Consider the following 25,537-nt stretch of genomic DNA (forward strand, 5'->3'; position numbering starts at 1 on the left):
ACAAATTGAAGAAAGCAATCTTATTTATAATAGCATCAAAAGAGTAAAATAGTTAGAAATAAATTTAACCAAGAAGGTGAAAGATATGCCATTGAAAGCTATAAAATATTGGTGAAAGAAATTGAATAAGACACAAATAAATGCAAAGATATCCCAAGTTTATAAATTGGAAGAATTAATATTATTAAAATGTCCATACTACCCAAAGCAATCCACAGATTTCATGCCATCTCTGTCAAAATTCCAATAGCATTTTATACAGAAACAGAAAAATAAATCCTAAAATTCATATGGAACCACAAAAATCCCCAAATAGCCAAAGCAATCTTGAGCAAGAACAAAGCTGGTGGCCTCACACATTCTAATTCCAAATTACATTACAAAGTTATAGTAATTAAAACATTATAGTACTGGAATAAGAACAAATACATAGACCAGTGGAACAGAATAAGGAGCCCAGAAATAAATCCACACATTTATGACCAACTATTCTTCAATAAGAGTGCAAAGAATATGAAATAAAGAAAGGAGAAAAGAATAGTCTCTTCAATAAATAGTGTTGGGATAATTGGATATCCCATGCAAAGGAATGAAATTACATCATACACAAAAATCAACTCAAAATGGGTTAAAGACTTAAACAGAAGACCTGAAACTGTGAAAGACCTAGAAGAAAACATAGGGGAAAATCTCCTTGATATAGGTCTTGGCAACTATTTTTTGTATATGGCACTGAAGTCATGGGAAATAAAAGCAAAAAATAAACAAGCAGGATTATGTCAAACTAAAAAGCATCTGCAGAGCAAGGGAAACAATCAACAAAATGAAAAGGCAACCTATGGAATGGGAGAAAATAATTGCAAAACCAATATCTCATAAGAGGTTAATAATCAAAATATATAAGAAACTCCTACAACTCAAAAGCAAAAAAATTCAAATAATTTAAAAATGGGGAAAAAACCTAAATAGGTATTTCTCCAAAGAAGGCATATAAATGCCTAACAGGTATATGAAAAGCATACATAATCATGAGAAAAAGGCAAAGCAAAACTACCTCATACTTGTCAGGATGGCTAAAAAAAAGGTAAATGTTAGAGAGGATTTGGAGAAAAGGGAATCCTGATACATTGGTGGGAGGAAAGTAAATTGGTACAGCTACTATGCAGTCTCCTCAAAAACTTAAAAACAAACTATCATATGATCTGCAATCACACCTCTGGATATACATCCAAAGTAAATGAAATCAGTATGTTGAAGAGATATATGCACTTCCACATTCATTGTAGTATTATTCACAATAGACAAGATACAGGATCGACCTAAGTGTCAATCAATGGATAAATGAATATATAGTGGAATATTATTCAGCCTTAAAAGTGAAGGAAATCCTGCTATTTGCAACAATATGGAAGAAACTGGAAGACATTATGCCAGGCAAAATAAGCCAGACACAGAAAGACAGTAACTACATGATCTTGCTTATATGTGGAATCTGAAATAGCCAAACTCATAAAAGCAGATAGTAGAATGGCAGTTGCAAGGGGCTGGGAGAAAGGGGAAATGGGGAGATGGATGGTCAAAACATACAAAGTTTCAGTTAAAATAGACTATTATAAGATATTTTATGTAACCCCTATGGTAATTACGAAGAAAAACCTGCAGTAGATACACAAAGGATAAGTAAGTCCTGAAGACCTACTATATAGCATAGTGCCTATGACTATCAATACCATATAGTATATTTAAAATGTGCTAAGATAGTAGAGCTTATGTTACCACAAAAAATAAGTAAATAAATACATAAAATTAGTAAACAAGGCAGGAGAAAACTATGAGGTTAGGAATATGTCAAAGACCTGGATAGTGGTGATGCTTCCATGTCTATATAGTTATCCTCAAACTCAAGTTGTATACATTAAATATGTAGAGCTTTTTACATGTCGATCATTCCTCAATAAAGTAGGGTTTTTAAAAAAAAAAAAAAAGGAAGAAGCATGAATCTTCCCACTCATCATGATGAACATGTTTGTTTCTTATTGTTTTCTTTTGGAGAGGGTCCAGGGAAGATTCAAGAAGAGATGGATAGAAGGGTATATATCATCTTTTCTACATTTAAGGTGTCCAAAAAGCCAAATTTTAACCTAATTTCCCCAATGGTTCTGACATTCTGAATTTTTTTATCTCCTCATATGTTTTTTTCTGTACATAATGTATATATCCCTGCCAGTTCAAGAAATTAGTTATATTACCAACTGAATAATCTGCCCAGTAATGTTTTATAGATCCTCCAGAGGACCACATTAGCAGGCAATAAAATCCCAAAAAGTAAAACTGGGGGCATGATTAAAACAGTGCTTTAAATTAAATAGTTCTTCTAATTCATTTCATAGAACAATAGGCATGCAGAAATGGTAATAAAGCTTAGCCATTCCATATCATATTACAAATAAAAATATTAACGTTACAAACTAGAAATAATGTCATAAGCCTCCATCTTTTGGAGAAAAAAAATCTCACAAACACAATGAAAACTTCCCCCCAAGCTGGGCGCGGTGGCTCACGCCTGTAATCCCAGCACTTCGGGAGGCCGAGGCGGGCAGATCACGAGGTCAGGAGTTCGAGACCACGGTGAAACCCCGTCTCTACTAAAAATACAAAAAAATTAGCCGGGCGTGGTGGCGGGCGCCTGTAGTCCCAGCTACTCGGAGAGGCTGAGGCAGGAGAATGGCGTGAACCCGGGAGGCGGAGCTTGCAGTGAGCCGAGATTGCGCCACTGCACTCCAGCCTGGGTGACAGAGCAAGACTCCGTCTCAAAAAAAAAAAAAAAAAAAAAAAAAAAAAAAAAAAACTTCCCCCCAAAATTAAAGGTTGAGTCATAAATGAAGAAACGTTAGCTGAAATGATAATGTACTCTAACCCCAGGCCAAAATATTCAAGATAAAAGTTTTAAACCTCACTAAATAGAAAATGACTAACGTTGAACCAAACAGTGACCTTATAATTTTACTTGTTCTGTAAAAATATACCTTAATTTGCAAGAGCTCATTTATATCATAGCCATTAAAATTTAATCTCATAGGACACTGTGGAAAAGATCATGTGGGGTGGTGTGGTGAGATTTACCAGCATAAAGAAAGCGGGAAAGATAATTGGACTGTTTCTGTGTTTGTCAACGTGTGTATGAGCCCCAGAAGCTTGCTTTCAGGTCAGGAATATAGAACCTTTGTTCCATGTAGATTTCAACCAGTATATGTATATTTAAGGAAACATTTTCTGATTATGCACCTTATGAGACACTGAATTGAACAAGCTAATCAAACCCCCCCAAAAGGTGAAACCCTCATATATGGCAAGAATTTAGTTATTTATGATATAGGCTCTTACTTATAAGAAATAGACATTTTTATGCCATTGATATTTGTAATTCTCATAAATGTCACGATTATCAAACCAACTGTGTCCCTGAAAGACAAACAATGAGAGGTAGGCATTAATGAAATTGAGGGAAAACACCACAGGGCTATTTATCTGTACACAGGCCTTACCACAAATAAACAGCCAGAGAGGACTCTCAGCAATAGAATTTTCCATCCAGTTCCTAGCATGACACTTGGGGACTTTTGACATTAAAGCATTACCCAGTTGCAGAAAATACTGCTCAAAGAATAACAAAGAAGTTCGGAAAGATCATCAGATGTATTGCCAGAGTGGAAAAAAAAGGCATGATCTCCAGAGGTATCTTAATTAATGACAGACAATTCCTTGAAACCCCAGCAGTAGACGGAAGCCCACCAGTAAGTACGACTTTCCCCTGTCCACATTTTAGCCCTTATTAAATGTCAAATTGCTTTAGAATCATATCTGCAGCAGGCTTGGGTTTAGTAATCCCCCCAATTAATGAAAGCCTGTTCAGCAACGCATTCTTTATTACTTTTTAATCTGTTTTAATTCTTTTGCCTCCTTCCCCCAACAGAACATGTTTCAACATCAGTCCTGGTTATATTTTCTCCTCAGCAACTCAGTATAAGGCTGGAGGTGGCAGTCAAGTTTATTCACTATCAGGCCAAAGATAAAAACTTAAGTTTGGGGGAAGTGATGTAGAACTTGGAAAACAAGGGTTGAACTGACAGCTCCTCTACCCATTCCCAGGTGGGCTATCACAGAAGTGCCTCAAGGGCTTCTCATCTGATGCAAGAGATGAATTGGAAGGCAGGAACACAGGCACCAGCCTCACTCAAGCCATTGCATCCATCCAAAAAAAAAAAAAATGTACTGAACTCCTACAACGTGCTCTGCTCAGGGGAGTAAGACTGGAATAGTCCCTGTTCACACAGAGCTTCCTTTTTCTATCCCTCCCTAGTCACCTTGACAGGTTGTGTTTTCTGTTGAATGATATTAGGATTAATTCGTACATTCATTCACTAGGAATTAAACACAAGCCACTTGGCCATTCCATTTAAACTATCAGCTCACTCCAGGTTTAATAACTAGGTAGCCACAGGGTAAGAACTTACATGCCCATCTTCACTAATGGCTGTTAGAATGAATCAGTCATGTCTGACAATGCATCTACAAGAAGCCATAAGAGTTGAGGCATTATTTTCTTCTTGGGCCCAGAAGACTTAATGATTATAAATACTCTCACTTGTAACAAGATGCAGTGAGTTCAGAGGAAAGATTACAGAAGGCTTGGGGCCCAGCTTGGGTAGAACATTGAGAAAATGACTAAATTACTGTCTTTATTCTATCCATCAAGGGGATAAGAATATATATGACCAACACACTGAAAAATACTAGCTAGAATGAAAAGAGTCTCATGGTTAAATGTAGGAGGCAGACACACTTGAGATGAAATCATAGCTCCAGCACTAAGTACCTTTATGAAAATGAATGTTTTTCAACCTCTTTGTGCTTCAGTTTCCTCTTTTGGAAAATTAGAGATAATACCTGTACAAACATCACAGAGTGATCGTGAAGATCAAATGGAATAATTCCCATCAAGCTTTAGTGTCTAATATCAAAAACAAAACAAAAAACTTCCACCCATAATAGAATTTCCATTAGAAAAATTAAGGTCCCATAGCCTCTGCTCTAACCTTCTTCCCCAAGACATTGTAAAGATCAGTAAAAGAGATATAAGGAAAAAATATTTTGAATTCCTAAAAGGAAAAATAGTACACATTTGTATAATATTGTCAATATTGCAGTCAAATGTATTATTAGTACATCCTGATGCTGAGGCCCTGGTCATGGGTTTCATTATTCCAATCCATGGGCAGGTAATCACAGCAATATAGGAGAGAGGGATGAAAAGGGGCCCAGAGCACAACTTAAATTCACTTTTCAGGTATCACAGACAGACACAGAAAATACCTACATGACTTACAAGTCACAAAGATTCCAAAACTCTGTGCCTTGTGCTTTATTTATAAATTAAATTTCCATTTTTCTTGGTTTTGTTCTGGTAGTCAAAGCAGCTAAAACCCTAGAAATGCCCTTCCAACTTGGGCCATTCCACACAAAATGGTTGTGCAACACACAGAACTGAGCTCCAAACATGGAGATGGAAGCCACAATAGGAAAGGCAGCTGCTAGGGTGGCACTGAAATCCTCTAACAACCTTTGGAAAGAAACCAAGAAGGAAGAAACAAAAACTTCTCTCTGTCTAGACTTCATCTGTCCAGAACTAAACCTCATCTCCCAGGGCCATCGCAAGAGTGATAATTAGGATGAGCTGTAAGGTGGCTATCTGCCAACACCATCTCATCATCAGCTTTCACTCGCTCCCATCTCTCTTATGCCACCTTCACTGCTTTCAGCACCTGCAAATAACGAGACAGGAAACTGAGAAATTACCTAGCAGATCATATTAGATTCAGCTGTTCACCTTCATGAGGATCAATCGGATCAATCGCAAATTTTGAGTGATCACTGATGAGAAAGTGACAAGTGGTTTTAAACTGTCCTCAACAAATCAGTCTCTCTCTATTAATGACACCTCAGTAGGCAGTGATATTTGAAATAAAAGGTTGTTTAAGAATTATGTTTCCCCATCACACACCGGGTACTCTTGTGGGGTGGGGGAGGGGGAAGGGATAGCATGAGGAGATATACCTAATGCTAAATGACGAGTTGGTGGGTGCAGCACACCAACATGGCACATGTATACATATGTAACAGACCTGCACACTGTGCGCGTGTACCCTAAAACTTAAAGTATAATAATAAAATTAAAAAAAAGAATTATGTTTCCCAATCTACTACCATGAGAAAGAGCCATTCTTGATGCAACTGAGAAAAGGGCATCCAGTGAAATATCATCTAGTTTTGAAAATGTTTTTCGGGTCCCTTTGGTCTAGCAATGGCTCAGCCCAGTATTTTCTAAAGTGTGAAAGCCATCTCATTTGCAGTATCCAAGAACATTTTCAGTAGTATATGGACAAAATGTCATAGAATGGTTTATGTATTAATTTTCATATTTTAGAAAAAAGTATAATTCTACATTAAGCCCATGATTTCATAAGTATTATTTATTAGGATGAGGCTACAATAAAAAGTAAGTTGATACAATGAAAAATATTAAGTAATAGTACAGGTGCTTGTGGATATGGCGAAAACATAAAAAGGTGGCATGCCAATGACTCAGGCTGAGCAAAAATGTTATTTATTTATTTATCTATCTATCTATTTATTTATTTATTTATTTAGAGATAGGGCGTTGCTCTGTCATCCATGCTGGAGTGCAGTAGTGTGATCACAGCTCACTGCAACCTCGAACTTCTGGGTTAAAATGATCCTCGCACCTCAGCCTCCTGAGTAGCTGAGACTAGAGGTGCATGCCATCACACCTGGCTACTTTAAAAAAAAAAAAAAAACTTTAGTAGAGACAAGATTTCTCTATGTTGTTCAGGCTGGTCTCAAACTCCTGAGCTCAAGTGATCCCCTTACCTCAACCTCCCAAAGTGCTGAGATTACAGGCCTGAGCCACTGCACCTGGCCCAATGCTCTTTATTGGCTCCTATTCCCTAGGGCAAAGATCCCTAGGATTACCAAAAGAGTTTGCTCATCCTACTTTAGCTGAGCTAACAGAATGGATGAACTCATCTTTTTTGATTCATTCAGATTATATGACTATGTTTTCTTTTTTTTTTTTTTGAGACAGAGTCTCTCTCTGTCACCCAGGCTGGAGTGCAGTGGCACAATCTCGGCTCACTGCAAGCTCCACCTTCTGGGTTCACACCATTCTCCTGCCTCAGCTTCCCGAGTAGCTGGGACTACAGGTGCCCACCACCACGTCCAGCTAATTTTTTATATTTTTAGTAGGGACGGGGTTTCACTGTGTTAGCCAGGATGGTTTTGATCTCCTGACCTCGTGATCCACCTGTCTCGGCCTCCCAAAGTGCTGGGATTACAGGCATGAGCCACCACACCCGACCTCATGAGCTGTTTTTGAGGGGCAGATAAAAAGAGGAATATCTTGATTCTTATGGTTATGCTCAGGCAGGAGACAAAAGGATTAGTGGATAATAACACATTCTTATGGCAGTACCTCCACAAAAAAGGTTCAAAAGTGTCCCAATTTGTAGAGAACATGGGGACAGATCTTTCAGATGAAGGGTGCTCCTAACAAGATATATAGTGCCCTCTATATAATAGGTTATATCTGAATAAATGAATGATTACCCATATCTTAACTTTGTGAGTATCATAAAATCATATAAACAGTAGAAGTTCACATCTAGGTGCAAGGAAACTGTAACTCTAGGAATGGCACCTACCTGAGGCACGGTCTTCACTTGGAACAGTATATTACGGAAGGAGTGTCCATCATTGGCCTGCAAGACTGCAACATCGGATGTGCTGTCTGAACCATCATGAGCATAGTGGAGAAGGCCTCTAGAGAGTTCATCCAGCTGGAATTGATAGATAGGGGCTGCTGGGGACTGAAGTGTTTGAAGCAATTGGCCATGAAGAGGAGGATCAATTACTTCAACGACCACATCCTGTGGGTTGTCATCATCTCGGATGTCAAGCAGCTGGGTGGTGATGGTTGCCCTCTCTCCTCTGCTAATGTGGAGAACCTCATTTCTCAGCACATAGGGGGCCTGTGGAGTTGAAGGGAAGAAGAGTCAGTTAATAGGGAAAGACAGGACAATCCAGTGGACTAGACACCTGATTGTTATTCCTATGCTTTTCGAGAACCTCTAAGTGTTCTAGCAAAGCACCAAACTGTTCCATGGTGAACGCATTCATCAGAGGTGTGGTCAGTCATAGTAACTCAACAACTAAGGTTACTTCATACTTCTGGGTTCTAGAGGTTTATCAAGCCTCTTCAAGACTTGAGAGACAACTGGTGAGAGCTGATAGCTTCTAAATCTCTAATTTCTCTGCTATCCTGACTTACATTATATCCCAAGAGAGACTAATAAGAGGTATGAAATTTTTGAACTTGCCTTTGGGAGGACACACTTCACTCCAGGCCATGTTGTGGTATACTGACTCAGAGGAGGCTGCTTTTTCATTGTGAGCTCGTGCTGTTTCTAGTCCCTCCCAGTAATTTTCTTCAGTCTTCTCATCCAAATCTTGACAGAGCCCCACCCCAACTCAGGTTATAAAGCCTGCCAAGATTATGGTCTAGGTGAGTAAGGCAACCACCTGGCTAATTCATGTGACAAGGCTAATATATTATAGTAAAATTTAATATCTTTTTCCTAAGATTGTCAGGTTACCTCCCACCAACTTGAGGAAGCAGATAAAATGTTCTTTCATAAAGACAAAAGCTAACGAACCACAACAGAAAAAAAAACTCACTCAAAAAAATTGAGGCCAGAAGCCAAAGAAAATATTATTTCAGTTTTTAAAAACATATCATTTGAACTAGAACCATCTAGGACTTTTCTCAACGCACTGCTTTCTTTAATCCAAATGGCTTTCTTTTAAAACTACCCTAGCACCCTCCTGGCCTCCTGGAAATTACAATCTCTGTTAAAGGAATGTCTAGTACATCATTATAATAGTTACATAGTGGGAAATTAGATGATAGTTAGTTTTTAGAATTCTCAAGTGAGAATTCTACAGCTGTGATTCTATACATGGGAAAGAGTGACCCCTCCTATTCTGAAAGAGGAAAAGTCAAAGATGATGTCAAAATCCACAAATGGAAAAGACCAAATTAACTTGCATGAGAAAATCTCAGAGAGGCTCAAGAGCATATTGCAATGTCGCAGAAATTTAAAGGAATGAAAATAAGTTAAAATTATTTTCTAAAATTCCATTTTAAAGACTTAAAATGATAAAAGTTTCTCATATAATAAATAAAATTAAATGTTCTCCTTATTTACTCACTTAATTGTGGAAAAACACACAAGCAACACTTGGGGAACCATGGGAACTCACCAGATTAGGAAGACTTGGCAATATCTACTTTTGGCCTTTCACTGGAGTAACTTTATTAGCCCAAACAAAAAGAACGAAACAAAGTTTCTGAGTGTAAGGACTGAGAAACATCTAAACCAGTAAGTTGTAAGACTGGATGTAGCCCTCTGTCCTAAATTTACAGAGATCACCTGTTTAGCTTTTTTTTTTAGACAGAGTCTCACTCTGTTGCCCAGGCTGGAGTGCAGTGGCACGATCTCAGCTCACTGCAACCTCTGCCTCCCAGGTTCAAGCGAGTCTCCTGCCTCAGCCTCCCGAGTAGCTGGGATTACAGGTGTCCACCACCACACTCGGCTAATTTTTGTATTTTCAGTAGAGACGCAGTTTCACCATGTTTGCCAGGCTGGTCTCGAACTCCTGACCTCGGGTGATCCATGCATTTCAGCCTCCCAAATTGCTGGGATTACAGGCATAAGCCACTGAACCCAGCCTGTTTTAGCTTTAATTAAAACAAAATCTATATATTTTGCTCACCCATGAGATCAAATTAACTTGGGATCATTTTCAAATCATTAAACTCCAATTTATTCCTGATGTGATAATACCATCAAGAAGAGGTGAACTGGGCTATTAATACAATTTTGCAGCCACTGCTGTTTCAAGTCTATGTTGTTATCCACGATCCTTTCATTTTTGGACCAAAGATATAAAAACATCAGATGAAAAACAATTGTCTAGTGTCCTTCCTTGAATCATGAATAACATGATACTGAGATCTGGATATTTAGCTAGACTTGGTTCCCCAGGAGAATATTCCACTCTCTTGCTTTTCATAACATATGAATATACCTATTTCCCTATTCTTCGCACATTTTGGCTCTTCAATCCCTCAAGCCCAGTTCCTAGAACAGCCACAACTATATGTATTCTGGACCCATAAGTAAACTTGACGGAGATAAATGCTGAGAGGTGAGTTTGAAGGGCCATCACACTGAGCTTATAGCATCTACCATGACTTCCTTATATCTGTGTTTTGTTGATGGCCATACTGGCACACTAGAACTTCATTTAAGTAGATCCTTAATAATATTCTCTAACTGCTGCAAATTCCACCTACTAGAGAAAGATAAAACAAACTCCTTTACCTAAAAATAAAGACAGTCTTTTTTTTTTTTTTTTTTTTTTTTTTTGAGACAGGGTCTCACTGTGTTGCTCAGGCTGGAGCACGGTGGCATGATCGTCATTCATTGCAGCCTCAACCTCCCTGAGCTCAGGTGATCCTCCCACCTTGGCTCCCCATGTAGCTGGGACTATAGGAATGCATCACCGGGCCCAGATTATTTTTTGTATTTTTTTGTTTGTTTCAGTATAGACGGGGTTTCACCATGTTGCCCAGAATGGCCTCAAACTCCTGGGCCCAAGCAATCCATCTGCCTCAGCCTCTCAAAGTGCTGAGATTATAGGCATGAGCCACTGCACCCTGCCAACTATTTGGAAGGGCTGCTAGCAGATTTAGTATAGTAAGGTTAGGCGTCATAATATAACGGTTAAGAACACTGCCTCTGTAGCCAGATTTACTGGGCACAAACATCGACTCCCTATTTATTAGCTATATTACCATAGACATGTTATGTTGCGTTCTTGTGACTTTGTTTCCTTGTCTGTAAATTGGAGACAATGATACCTCATAATATTGGCATAAGGATTAACTGAGTTACTTACGTGAAACACTTAGACTATAACACTAAGTACTAGAGAAGTATTAGTAATTTTGGTTGCTGCTGTTGTTATTACCCAGAAGTCCTAAAAATTACTCCAGTGGCATCTCAAGAGGAAACCAAGACTAGATTAATTTAATGCAATCATTTTCATTAAATCTGCAGGAAACCTGGATTTCGTGCTTGAGAACTAGTAGGCATGTAAAATTATGAATTACGTGGCCATTTTTATTACCTGTGTTGAAAATGCTTGTATGTTGATCAGCTGTGGCTCAGAGAAGAACTGCTGGTCACTAATTTTCAGGAAAAAGTAACCTTTCCTAAAGAAGTCCCAAAGAAAGGAATAAGAAAATACAATCATTACATTAGACTTTAGACAGAAAAGGCTTAAAAACATTTTCAGGTTATGTGTAGGTAAGAATTTGGATCAAACCGCTGCAGTAATGTCATACTCATACTATAAAGAAAAACTATCAGATAAAGATGAGCATAGTAAGATTCAGGTAAAAATACTGTGTTCTTAAATCTCCTTATAACAATAATAATACTTATGTAACCATTTTGTTACCTATCTTTCTAAACTGAATAAAGAAAAGCTGAAAAATTAGTTGTCAGGCCAAGGCAGATTAGTAATATATTGTAGGCTAATGGTTAAATTGAAGAGTTAAAAGGAATCTTTTACAGCCTCTGACCAGTTCTCCATGATTCCTTCTTCCCAACAAATGCTCTTCCTAACTCCTGCCCAATTCATGTGAGTGGGCCCCTAGTAACAATGTTTGCAACGTCTGTATTACATGGCTGTTCATCTCCCCTGACTCCCCACCAGCCTACTCATAGCCATTGTGGACAGACTAGGGAAGGATGGCTGATTCTTCCCTGGCGATTTGCAACTGGCCCGAGAGCCAGCAGTCAGTCTCAGCATCTGACTACAGGACAACCAGAGTCTATTATGTAGAACAAGCCTGTGTGTAAGAGAGAAGTGAATGAAGCCTATAAGCAAAGAGACACAGGGATGACAGAAGAGTTGATTCCTGCTTCCCCTTCCCAGTCCTTGCTTCCAGACTGTCCTGGAGCACAATTGCCCTTGGTGCCTTTGAGATCTGAGCCACCCCTGCAATGTTATAACAAGCCTTACATTTTTGCTAATCTAGTTCAAGTTTACTTCCATTACTTGCAACCAAAGCGTCCCAGTTAATAATAAAATAAGCCGTTGTTCAAGCAGCTTCAGAGACTGCTAGAAGGGAAGATAAGACTTACCCACCTTCAACGCCAAACCAAGCACAGAACTCGCTGCTGGCTGGTAAGACATAGGACTACCATTATGGGGATTTTTGAATTCTAGTCTATTAAAGGGACCATTGTTTTAAAAGTTCTTTAGAAGTTATTCTTGGAACTACTATTTATACATGAAAGAATGTGGGTGGATCTCAAAAGCATTATGGCAAAAGACAGAAACAAAAGGCTACATATTGTTTGATTCCATTCACCTAACATTTTAAAAAGCACAAAACTATAGCAGTAAAAATGGATCAGTGGTCACCAGTGACTGGGGGTAAAGGAGCAACTACAAAAAGGAGACTTTTGGGGTAATGGAACTATTTTACATATTGACTATGGTTGTGGTCACAAGACTGCAAAACTGTATACAGCTGTTAATATTTATAGAACAATACACTTCAAAATGGGGGATTTTATTGAATGCAAATTATACCCCAATAAACCTGATTGCTTTTTAAAAAATGATTCTCCTCTTCTCTTCTATCTTCCCTTGATTTTCTGTCCCATTTAAGTCCTGTCCCTCTCCACCACCACCTCAGGCTTCAAGAGAATGTAACTGATGGACTGTCTTCCAGGACAGAAGAGAAGGGAAGACAAAAACAGTTTTTTAAAAATGATTTTTGGTGGCACTCAGGTTCCAATAACAGTGTTCAGTATATGACTGTTATTTGATTGAAAGTACCACTCCTTCTTTGTTCAGGGGTGGTACTTCCATCAATTAATAAAATACAGCATTATAAATAAAATAATTTATCATTTAAAAAAATTTATTTTATTAAATAATGCCTTATTTTATTAACTGATGAGAGTACTACCCCTCAACAAAGAAAGGGTGGTACTTCCTATCAAATAGGGGTAAGTGTTTTTTGGTGGCACTGAGGTTCCAATGACAGTGTTCAGTATATCAGCAATGCCACTTTATCCCAGTGATGGCAACTACACTTATAAGTTGTCTTTTACTCCACAGAAGCATTCTAATCCCAAAGGAATCCAATCCTAAAGAATCATTGTCAGTGTCTTCATGGTTAAAAACAAAACAAAACACAAACTGCTGTGGCAGGTTGCCCTTTTGTTTTGCATTTTTCAGAGACTTTAATAATCTTATTTTCCATGGGTTTCTACCAACCTCATTTTATTATTCTTCTCATTCTTTCTTTTGTTGAATTTTTACTATACCTCTCATTCTTTCTTTTGTTGGATAAAGAAAATCCAGTATTAAAATGGGTACCCCAAAAAGACTACTGTGAGGATTTCCTAAACTGCCATTCTTTGTCCCATTTAGGGGTACGAAGCTATGATTCCACAAAAAAATAGGTGATGAGAGGTTAAAGATGTTAAATAGACAAGAGGGTTGACCTTGGTTGTCTATGAAACTTTACGCTTTTCATAAGTGACTGCAAGAAAAGTGACTACTATAGAGTTGTATAGCTCTGTGTTTCTGTGTCTGTGTGATAGGAATACTTAAGAATAGGCCGAGTGTTGCAGCTCACGCATGTAATTGCAGCACTTTGGGAGGCCAAGGCAGGCAGATCACTTGAGGTCAGCAGTTCGAGACCAGCTTGGCGAATATAGTGAAACTCTGTCTCTTCTAAAAATACAAAAATTAGCTGGGCATGGTGGTGTGTGCCTGTAGTCCTAGCTACTCAGGAGGCTGAGGCACAAGAATCACTTGAACCCGGGAGGCAGAGGTTGCAGTGAGTCAAGATCATGCCACTGTACTCCAGCCTGGGTGACAGAGTGAGATTCTGTCTCAAATAATACTTATAGTAAAAATGAATGCAGAATATAGAGTAGGAATTTGAAGAGTCTATGGCATCAAACACCAGAGTTTTAAGCTCCATCTCTGTAGCAATACTTCTCTATGAAGTGACCTTTCGTCCTTTGAGGATGGAAGCATGCCGATTGTTCCTAGTATATTAGGGAGGCAGAAATCACTGTGGCTAAAGGCATGGGTTGTGGAATCAGTCTTGGCTTGGAGTCTCAGCTCTGCACACACGTGTTGAGAGGTCTTGGGCAAGATAACCTATACTCTCAAGGCCTCAGTTTCCTTATCTATAGACTAGCAACATGAGATACATAGTTCATGTAAAGTGCCTAACATGATGCCTGGCTCAAAGTTAGCACTCCATAAATGCCAGTAGTTCTTATTCCTATAATATGATCTTCCAAGGTCACTGGCATCATCACCTCTGAATTACAATAGAGAAAGTGCCATCTACTTTTCTCCTCACCTATCAGCCAGCCCAAACCTCAAAACCAACCAACCCTCAAGGTTAGTGTTGACTGTGGAAAATCCTCACTGTGTCCTTGTCACTGTTCCACGGGTTTCAACTCCTTGTTTATACATAGAGTCTATGCTGAATTATCTGCACTAATGAAGCAGGGCAGGATGAAGGATAATCCAAGAGGCTAATCTTTGGGGGGCACTCTCTGACTTCTGTGGAGTAGATTTACCCTGCTAATTATATAGCTATATTTGTTTGGGTTGGTGTTAACATTCAATTGCATTCCTGAAGCATATGTCAGCTGGGGTGGGGAAGGCAGCCAGAAGTGTGCTAAGCATCAGGGGAAAACTGGATCAGGCTTAAAAATTAACCACAATTAATTCCATAATGTGGATAATAAAAAGTTCACTGTGATTCTAAGTTTCCTTCCAACTCTAAAATCCTAGAGACCATACAACACCTTGAAAAGCATGTGCTCCATCCTCTCTCTCTCCGCGCACTCCCAGTATATTGCCCCAATGTTGAAGAAGCAGCTGTAACATCTAGGTATATGACCACTTTTGTTTCTGCTGGGCCAAAAATCTGAGTAATTGTACCAGGGATTTTTCCGTCGCATCAGAGAATTACCCATAATTATGTGAGAAAATGAAAATGTCTCTAACAGATGCACGCTCTTTGAGCAATCACAGGGAAATGATGACAGGCAGCTGAGAGCATTTGGGCTTGTGGAGTATTGATCTTCCCCAGATGAGAAGGGTTAGCTATTGAGAAACACGCTGGGACAGGGTGGAGGAGTGGAAAAGCAATGATGGAAAGGAGGCAGGAAGAAAACAACGGAACACAGAATCACCTGAGTTTTTCTTTGCTGTGCACAAAACGCACTTTCTTCTCATTCACATCTTTCCAGCTAAAACGGCCAGCCTTGTCCAGCTGAACCTCCTTTCCATTTCTTGAGAGCACTAGCTGACCATTGGTGGGACTGCTCACAACATGAAACAGGAGATCTTCGACCCTACCCTCCTGGTCTTGGACATTCAGGAGGGAAAAATCCAGTGGCTTTATTGAACCAATTGGGAGGATCAGGGAACCATTCACACGAAGACTAGGGGTGTGTATTTTGCCTGAAAAACATATGAATCCAAAGGTCAAGCTTGTGGTACCTTCACTAATTAGGTCACTTTCCCCCTATTTTGTTTATTTTTTCAGACCACTTCCTTACAATTTCCAGAGAATAAACACTAAATAAGAAAAAGAGCTGATTTCACTGCATAAACAGTGTGCTGGAGTTTACAGCATTACATTGTTACAAAAGACCGCAACCGTCAGCTTGCTCTAGGGAACTTCACTATTCCTGAAGAATACACGCGATGTCTCTGCCTCCCAGTGGGAGGTCCTCAGGTGTGAGTCACTGCTCCTGTTCTTAGACACACGTTCCATATAGAAGACATGGAGCCTGGAAACTATGCCGATGGCTGGAGTAGGCCATTCCCAATTCCATGCCAAACTAAAGGCTAATGGCTACTTTCTTCTTTTAAAGAAGTTTAGGTGAGAAAACAATTCCGAATTCCAAACCAGTACCTATCTTTACCACCGCATCTGCCAAACACTGCTGTCACTTCCTGCTGAGCTCTGGCTCTGACTGAGACATGTTCCCCTCTTACAGGCAGCTCCAGCTTTCCTTTCAGCTGCCCCCCCCACCATGTGCCAACCTTTTCTTAAAAATTTTACATAAGCTTGTAATGTTGTTAATTCAGAGCTGCACAGATGAGATTCTGGGCTATGGTATACAATAAGCCTCCCAGTGGTTACCACCCGGATGCACGACAAGAACATAGGACTTCAATGTAATCATTAAACTATAAAACTCATAGAAGAAAATATAGGAGTACATTTTTATGATTTTGAATTAGACAATGCTTTCTTAGATAAGACATAAAAAGCACATGTGACAAAAGAAAAAATAAATGGACATTATCAAACTGTAAAACTTTTGTATTCAAAGAGCACCCATGAGAAAGTGAAAAGACAACCCACAGAATGGAAGTAGACATGCAAATCAATTCTACAAAGGGACTTATATCAAGAATATTTAAAGAACTCCTATAACTCAACAATAGAAAATGAAAAACTCATTTGTTAAAATGGTTGAAGAATTTGAATGTTTCTTCAAAAAAGATACACATAAGGCCAATAAGCACATGAGCAGGTGCAAAATCATAACCACAATAAGATATCACTTCACTTCCACTAGGAAAGACAATAAAAATTGTTAGGGTGTGGGGAAATCAAAACCTCATAGATTGCTGATGGGAGTGTAAAATGGTATAGTCCCTTGGGAAAACAGTTGGACAGTTCCTCAATTAAATATAGTTACCATAGGACGCAGTAATTCCACTCCTGTGTATATAAATCCAAGAGAATTGAAAACATTTGCCCACACAAAACTTGTACACAAATGTTCATAGCAGCATTACTCAAAATAGTCAAAAAGTAAAATCAACTCAAATGTCCATTCATTGTTGAATGGATAAATAAAATGTTGTATGTCATAAAATGTAATATTACTCATCTATAGAAGGAAAAAGGAATGATGTGCTGATTGATGATATCATATGGATGAACCTTGAAAATATTATGCTAAGTAAAAGCAGCCATACATAAAAGGCCATATATTGTAAATTCCATTTATGTGAGATGTCTAGAATAGGCAAATACCTAGAGACAGAAGTAGATTAGTGGTTGCCAGGGACTGGGTTGAGACAGGAGTGGAGAGAAACTGCTAATATTATGGGGTTTCCTTTTAGTGTGATGAAAATGTTTTGGAACTAGGTAGTGGTGTTAGTTGCACAACTTTGTGAATACACTAAAAACGACTGAATTGTATACTTTAAAGCATGAATTTTATGGTATGTAAATTACATCTCAATAATAATAAGAATCATATAGGGATCTTTTAAAACAATACTGACAGTTGGGCTCCACTGCCAGAGCTTCTAACTTGGATGTTCTCAGGTGGGACCTCGGGAATTTTACAAACTCAGCAGGTAATCCTAGTGGGCTGCTGGCTTTGAGACCCACAGTCCTATCCTGATGCACCTGCCACATCAGACCGGCCAAGGGCAGGTAAAGAGGCTGGTGTTTGCTACCATTTCCTAGAATAGCGCCAGTTAATTTACAGTGGAGTAGGATTATCAGGGGCTCATACTTAGAATTCATGTGAAATACACATACCTTGTCTTACAATTTTATAATCTCTGTCCACATGAAACATCTGATGGACAAAAAGGGATTTCTTAACATGCTGTAGAATTTATCCCGTCTCCTGCAAGTTGTTTTTGCCTGGACTTTAATTGGTAGGGCTCCTTTCTACAACTAGGTCAGACAGGACGGTTTGGAAATGCCAAGTTTCAGTGGGACTACTTCGACTGTAAGATCGCTCTAATGAGAGTGGCACTCATTTTCACAAGTGGTCTTATATCCTGGAGAGAAGTAAGCTGGCTCTCAAGTACTTAGGGTTTTCAGAAAGATTCCCCAAAAATAAGCCAAAAATATTTTTTTCCCATGGGGAAGTCTTAATATCTTTAAAGGCCAGAAATACAGAGACAGAAAATATGATTGAATATGAGTGTTAAAAAATGCCTCATGTTTTTGACGAACGACTCTCAAAAGCCAACAAACACTCACAGTAATGTCCCTCCCAAGCTTTACTCACCCATAAAGGTTTTGGGATTCAAAATTAAGACTGAATTTAAATTCACTTCTCTTTATTATTTAAGGTAACACGTCCATTAATGTGTTGGAAGAGAGTGGCTTCATTTCTTAACATGTTACCTATTATTATTATTATTATTTTTGAGACGGAGTCTCACTCTGTTGCCCAGGCCTGAGTGCAGTGGCACGATCCCAGCTCACCACAACCTCCACCTCCCAGGTTCAAGCAATTCTCCTGCCTCAGCCTCCTGAGTAACTGGGATCACAGGCGTTCATTACTGTGCCTGGCTAATTTTTGTATTTTTAGTAGAGACGGGGTTTTGCCATGTTGACCAGGCTGGTCTTGAACTCCTGACCTCAGATGATCTGCCTGCCTCAGCCTCCCAATGTGCTAGGATTACAGGCGTGAGCCACCATGCCCGGCCGATGTTACATATTTTTAAGGGCAAACGGGGTAGCTTGAAATCCATCCACTAGAAACATGTGAACCTCATGAAGTAGACTCCTCATACTATTTGTTATTTATTTATAATTTATCTCTACCGTGTGAAAAAGGGTGTACCACTGCACTTTGACATAATTAGCTCTACACATTTATATAAATATAAATAAATTATATGTAAATACAGTCATGTGCTATATAACATTTCAGTCAACAACAGACCACTTATATGATGGTTGTCCCATAAAATTATACTGTAGCTTTTCTATCTTAGATATGTTTAGAAACACAAATACTTACTATTGTGTTATGATTGCCTACAGTATTCAGTACACTCACATGCTGTACAGGTTTGTAGCCTATATTATATAGCGCTGGTGTGTAGTAGGCTATACCATCTAGGTCTGTGTAAGTACACTCCATGAAGTTCAATGATGAAACTGCTTAATGATGCATTTCTCAGAATGTATCCCCATCATTGAGCAAAGTGTGACTATATATATGTAATTTTCTATAACATGGCTGTAGTTCAGGAACTTAGCTAAGTTTTATGCCAATTTCTTATCTGATAGCTGTGACTTTTAAGGCACAGATTGCCTCTTTTCCTTTCCAATGATTATAGAAGTTGCGATTTCCCAATTTTCCATATTCTATAAAGAGTCCCTTACTCCTTAGTAGCACCATGGGTTTTCCCAAATTGGGAATGCTGCATTTTATATCACTTAAGTCAACTATGTATGCAAACTCAGCCTTCACATAGAGAAATTATTGGTGAATTCACCAGACCATCAGAGGGGAAGCACTCACCAGAACATGTTTCATTAGAGGTGTGGGCAGATAAGCCAGGAACACAGTTGTAAACACAGAGGCCACTCTTCAGAAAGAACCCATGGTCACAGAGGTGACAACGGTCCCTGTGGCTGCAATGCAAGCACCCCCGAGGGCAGGCTATTAAAAAAGGAAACACTAAATGAGGCTCAATCAAGGCACCACCAGCCACAGAGAAATAAAGGGCTTACAACCAGAAGAGTCAGAACACATCCAACAAATGAGCCCCAACTGTAACAGAAGAGAATACTGACAGTTTCCCCATAGAATGTATAGGGAGCTGATCTACAGAGAGGAACACTCCTCACGTTACACAATGCGATCTAAAAATGTTACACATAAATGAATTGTTTAAAAAGTTAACCATATTGACGTGTAAGAAAAGACCTTTGTAGTGATTAAGAGCACAGACTGTTTCTAGGTACCCTTCCTCCTCTAACCTTCTCAGCTGTTTAACTTGGGCAAGTTCTGTTTAACAATCGGTGTCATAATTTTCTTGTCTTAAAAATGGGGACATTAATAGCACCTAGTGCAAATAATTGTTGGGAGGATTACATGTGTTATAATGTGCAAAGACGAAAACAGTGCCTGGTACACAGGAAGGACTCAATTGTTCTACTACTACCACCATTGTATCTCTTATTATTATTGTTATTAGTAGTAGTATTTAATAGTATTTTAAATACTGGAGGGGAGCAGCTATGAATAGGACCATAGGATTACTTACTCGGGTCAAGTTAACAATTTTCTATGAAGAGTTTTTACTGCCTAATTTTCCTGCTTTCTTAGTTGAGATTTTGTTATAGAGAGGCTACACAGTATAGTTTAAAGGGCCCTGGATTGGAATCAGAAAACCTGGGCTTAACATCTGATCTTAAGTTGCTGTACGCTTTTAAGTCTCTTATTTTTCTTTCACTTGTAAGACAGGATTCATAGTGTCTGTCATATTTTATCAAGCCATTGTGAATATTAAATTAGATAGTGCAAATGGGGTAAATTTAGTGACATGTAAATGCTATGCCTGCTTAATAGCATTATTAAATGTCAAGTATTATAGTGGGGCATACGAACCAAGTTTTGATAGATATGATGAGAACAAACTGATAAAACTCTCTTAGCTAATCCAGTGGACAAGGAGATTAAGACTTGGGGTTCAACTTGAGTTTCATAAAAGCTCCAGTGTGTTTCACTAAATTGTCCCCAAAAATCCCATTCTTTTTTTTCTTTTTTTTTTTTGAGACCGAGTCTCGCTCTGTCGCCCAGGCTGGAGTGCAGTGGCGCAATCTTGGCTCACTGCAAGCTCCGCCTCCCGGGTTCACGCCATTCTCCTGCCTCAGCCTCTCCGAGTAGCTGGGACTACAGGCGCCCGCCACCACGCCCGGCTAATTTTTTTTGTATTTTTAGTAGAGACGGGGTTTCACCGTGGTCTCGATCTCCTGACCTCGTGATCTGCCCACCTCGGCCTCCCAAAGTGCTGGGATTACAAGCGTGAGCCACCACGCCCGGCCAAAAATCCCATTCTTTAAGGATATTATGCCAATGTCAGAATCATGGATAATTTAGTCTAAACACTAAAAATTCTATGTCTGTATCAACAGGGCTGACCCATTCTTAATGGATCCCTCACTGTAGATCAATAGAAGTATTACATTCCATAAAATACTGGCTTTGTTTCCATAAAGACCTTTGGGGACAATATTGATTTGTGTAAGAGAATATTGGCTTACACTCCTATATCCTAATTATCCAACATATGGCAGATATGCATGGGAAGCCATCAATTACTTAGGCTAAGCTCTCTGGGCTTTCATTCTGCTTTCTAATTTAAGTGTTCTTGGATACCTGAGAGTCAGCACATGTGACTTACTTGCTGCCCTCACTTCTTTCCAGAATAATCAGCACAGTCTCCAAGTTACCTGTGCATTTGTGCTTTGCATGATCTGCAAAGTACCCCTTCCCACATTCCTGGACACACTGGGCTTCCAAGAGGAGAAATGGCCCTTCACAGTGGGTACACTCATGGGGACCTTGGCACTGGAGACAGTAGCTGTCACAGTCTGAAAGACAAAAATCAAGTCATCAGGAATCTGCGTGGCTTTCCAGGGGCTCCAGGCCCTTGTGGAAAGGCAGCATGAGATGTCCAGCAGCAGTACAGCATAGTGTACCGGGCAAAGGACCATATGAAGAGTCAAGGAGTCTGGGTTCTGGTTGTGACTATGATACTTACCGGCTGGGACACTTAGGATTAGTCACTCTACCTCAATGAGCCTGTGTTCTTCTCTATAAAATGGGGGTTGATATACTGTCCTACCCACCCATGGCAAATGCTAGATAAACTATAAAGTGAATGACAGATATCAGCAGCTATTACTATTACTATTATTACTATTATTATTATTATTATTATTATTATTATTATTATTAGAGACGGAGTTTTGCTTGCTGCCCAGGCTGGAGTGCAGTGGCACAATCTCGGCTCACTGCAACCTCTGTCTCCCGGGTTCAAGCGATTCTCCTGGCTCAGCCTTCCTGAGTAGCTGGGATTACAGGCATGTGCCACCACACTCGGCTAATTTTGTATTTTTAGTAGAGATGGGGTTTCTCCATGTTAGTCAGGCTGGTCTTGAACTCCCGACCTCAGGTGATCCATCTGCCTCCGCCTCCCAAAGTGTTGGGATTACAGCCATGAGCCACCATTCTTGGCCTAAGCAACTATTATTATTATTATTTATTATTATTATTATTAGTCCTTGGCTCTCAGTACTGTTTTGCTGAAGGGTTGACCTTTCGTGGTTCATCAAGTCAGTTTTCAGTCCCCCAGGAATACTCCTAGGAATGCTCTCTGTGCACTTTTGATGGGAATTTCAGGGTCTGAGAATTTTGTAGTGTTCAGTTGAGGCTAAAAGGGATACTAGGCCAGAGAGAGATGACTGTTAGCTATATGGTATACAGAGGGTTGAAGGGGGCAGATAGTGAAATAATCGGGTCTTCCTATGTGCCCAAATGCCCAGGGTACAAACACCTTCCCACCAGGAGGACCTGACTCTTCAATTTTTAAGAAAATCTGAAAGTAACAGCTAACACACACCTGTTTGTGTGGTCCTATATGCCCAAGATTCCCATATTGCCCTCAAATTTTAGCAAATGTCTTATTAGGACGTGGAAGATGAAAAGGGGAACTTTTCATGATAACAAAGATAGCTCTTAGGAAAGAAACCAGAAATCGGGTAAAAAGCCGGAAGGGGAAACTTGCCACAGTTTCCTTCTGAGAACAGTACAAATCAGAGGTGGCCAAGGTATGGCTGAGCACAGGGCAGGGTCTCTACACACTTACTCTTGCAGAGACCCGAGTCCTGGTAAAATGATGACAAGCACTGCTCCACGCAGGCCCCATCCTGGAGAACGTAGCCATCCATGCACAGCAGGCAGTCTGTTTTCAGGGGCCCACTGCATGCACTGCAGCTCCAATCACACTCTAAAAAGAAAGTCTGCATTAGATTATCTTCCTTTCTGTCCACCCTCAGACCCAGCAATTCATTTATGAGGACTCTGCATCCTCAAGGAGTAAAATAAGGACAACGTAAGAGATGTCAGATAAGTAGGCTCAAATGAGGTTTCCACTTGTAGTAGCCTGAATGCTTCTCTGAGGTTTAAGTGTTCCCTAATTATGTTAGACACAGACATGTACAAGGAGCACTCCATGCTTGTGCCGAGCCTGCTTGTTGGCAGGACTGCTGAGAAACCAGATCACTCTGGTCTTAGCTATTTATCCCTGTGCCACATCAAGTCTTCATGCAAAACCTGCCACAGGGAGTGGCCAACTTGCCCCACAAACCTAACCCTGACTTCTTCCAAATACTCAATGCTCAATAGGTAAAGAGATGTCAGAGACTCAACTAAGAATGCATCTGCTGCTACCAACAACCTCAGCTGCATGAGTTTCTATGTCTCAAAACCAGGCAGTGACCAAAGTGACAGAAAGAACCAATGATGTCAGAATTATATGGGGCATAAAGGTGCTGTCCAGAAAGAAAGGGGTTGCTAAAACAATAGAAGATCTCATTTAGGCATTAGAACGGACTCCATTACATGTTAATTTGCTCCAGAGGCACCCATGGGATAGTCACTGAACAGCAGGAGGAGGCAATATAAAGGTGGTAGGTGTAGAACCTGTCGTCAAGGAGCTTATGTTCTAGAGGGGTCTAACCTTGAATGTGCATGCAAATAATCCAGGGGGGTTGTTAAAAAATATGGATTAGGCTCAGCATCAGATTTATCAAATCAGAGTCTCAGGGGTTGGGTTGGGGCACAGGAAAACATGTTGCTGCTGTATTTGTTATTGTGAATATTATAGTTGTTGCTGTTGCTGTTGTTTTTAATGGCCCAGGCAATTCTGATGCAGTCAGAAAACTCATGTTTGAAAGCCAGTGTTGTAGCTGGTAAGGGAAGTGCTACATGCATGGAAGACGGGATGGGATAGCACAGTTAAGTGCACGGGTTTTGAAGAAAGGTAAGTCTGTATTCAAGTCATGGCTTTGCTACTTTTTATCTATATTATCCCACAATCATGTTTTTATCTATATTGTCCTGGTTTCTCACCTGTAAAACATGGGTGAGAATAGCGCCCATTTCATAAAGTTATTGTGAAGAATAAAATGAAATAATGAATTTAAATAATTTAGCACAGTGCCTGGCATATAGCAACAACTCAATAAACGTTTGCTGCTGAACTGTTTCTCTTAGAGAACCTATGTCCATTCAGGGCCACCCTCTATCTCACCTTCCATCCCTGCTAAGAAACTGGAAAAACCTCTTATTAGTTACCTTTTCTCTTCCCTGATAGAATATTTCCAAGTCCCAAAGAAATCAGGTAAATGTGCAAGACAGTACACGTGCTTCCAAGAAGGTTTACGAAGTTAATCCTATCCCTTTATTTGGCTGAATCAGTCCTGAGGGAAAATGACTAAAACAGAGCCTTGAAAACTGCCAGCACAGTTATGAAATCATTTATAATGGAGTGGATTTGTGATAATCTTGTTTTTCACCACAAACTGACAGCTACTGGTTAGAAGGCAAAAAAAAAAAGAAAAAAACTTCTGTGGTCTTGAGCACAGCAGACCACCTAAGTTGACAACCAAGTAGAATTTCTTGGAATGGAAAGTGTGTAATTGTGCAGAGCCTTAAAGCATCCTAAGTTTACTTGACAGATGTTTGACCACCATATCCAAGCTCTAGCTTCTCTGCCAGCATCAGAGGGGTAGAGAGAAATGTGGAAGGAGGCAGGAATGAGGAAATGGACAGGAGCAAGTAAAACCTGTTCTTTACCTCTGCTTTTCCTCTTGCTGAGCACTACCATTCAAAGAGCATAAGCCCCGAGAATTCCAAATACTGGAGAGCAAAGAAAAAGGCACTTGGCGTTTGACATTATCTCCTTATAAATTTCCTTGAAGACAGCGACTATGTCTTCACTCATTTAAATATGTTAAGCAGAGATGAACACATCAGACAGGACTCCTGACCTCATCAAGCTTAGATGTAGCAATCTCGAGTTGTAAATGCAAACACCTACAGCCCAGGAAAGTAATGTATCTTCAGAATAGGCCTTGTGTGATAGAAAGGGAATGGTGGGGACTGCTGAACTGAAGAGATCCTGCTCCATCCAGCAGGGACGACAGCTACACCGTTTCAACCTATGGTTGCACTGTCAGGATACATACCCAACATTACTAGAGCTTCACAGTCGGGATACATACCCAACATTACTAGAGCTTCTGGTTAAGAAAAAAACAACAACACTTGAAAATCTCAATTTTTGTAAATGAAATCTTCTGATTTTTAAAAGGCAAATAATTAAAGATTTTAAAGCATTGAAACATTAGGTAGACAAAGAAAAACATGTCTATGGGCCAAACATAACCTGAGGATTTATAATTTGCCACCTGTGGTCTTGTTATCAAGAC

At 39.6% G+C, this 25,537-nt stretch overlaps 1 protein-coding gene across 1 annotated transcript in view; it reads right to left on the bottom strand.

Annotated features, from left to right (window-relative positions):
* FRAS1 (Fraser extracellular matrix complex subunit 1) overlaps window positions 1-25,537 on the bottom strand; it is a 471,835-nt gene that overhangs the window by 153,307 nt on the left and 292,991 nt on the right. Inside the window, exons 24-29 of the mRNA XM_055297229.2 lie at window positions 22,912-23,052; window positions 21,494-21,634; window positions 19,557-19,697; window positions 15,447-15,717; window positions 11,329-11,413; window positions 7,779-8,105 (exon numbers count right to left, since the gene is read on the bottom strand). Of these exons, the coding sequence (XP_055153204.2) occupies window positions 7,779-8,105; window positions 11,329-11,413; window positions 15,447-15,717; window positions 19,557-19,697; window positions 21,494-21,634; window positions 22,912-23,052 (1,106 nt within the window). The remainder of the gene's footprint in view (window positions 1-7,778; window positions 8,106-11,328; window positions 11,414-15,446; window positions 15,718-19,556; window positions 19,698-21,493; window positions 21,635-22,911; window positions 23,053-25,537) is intronic.

Source organism: Symphalangus syndactylus, chromosome 10 (assembly GCF_028878055.3).
Source record: "Symphalangus syndactylus isolate Jambi chromosome 10, NHGRI_mSymSyn1-v2.1_pri, whole genome shotgun sequence".
NCBI classification, from domain to species: Eukaryota; Metazoa; Chordata; class Mammalia; order Primates; family Hylobatidae; genus Symphalangus; species Symphalangus syndactylus.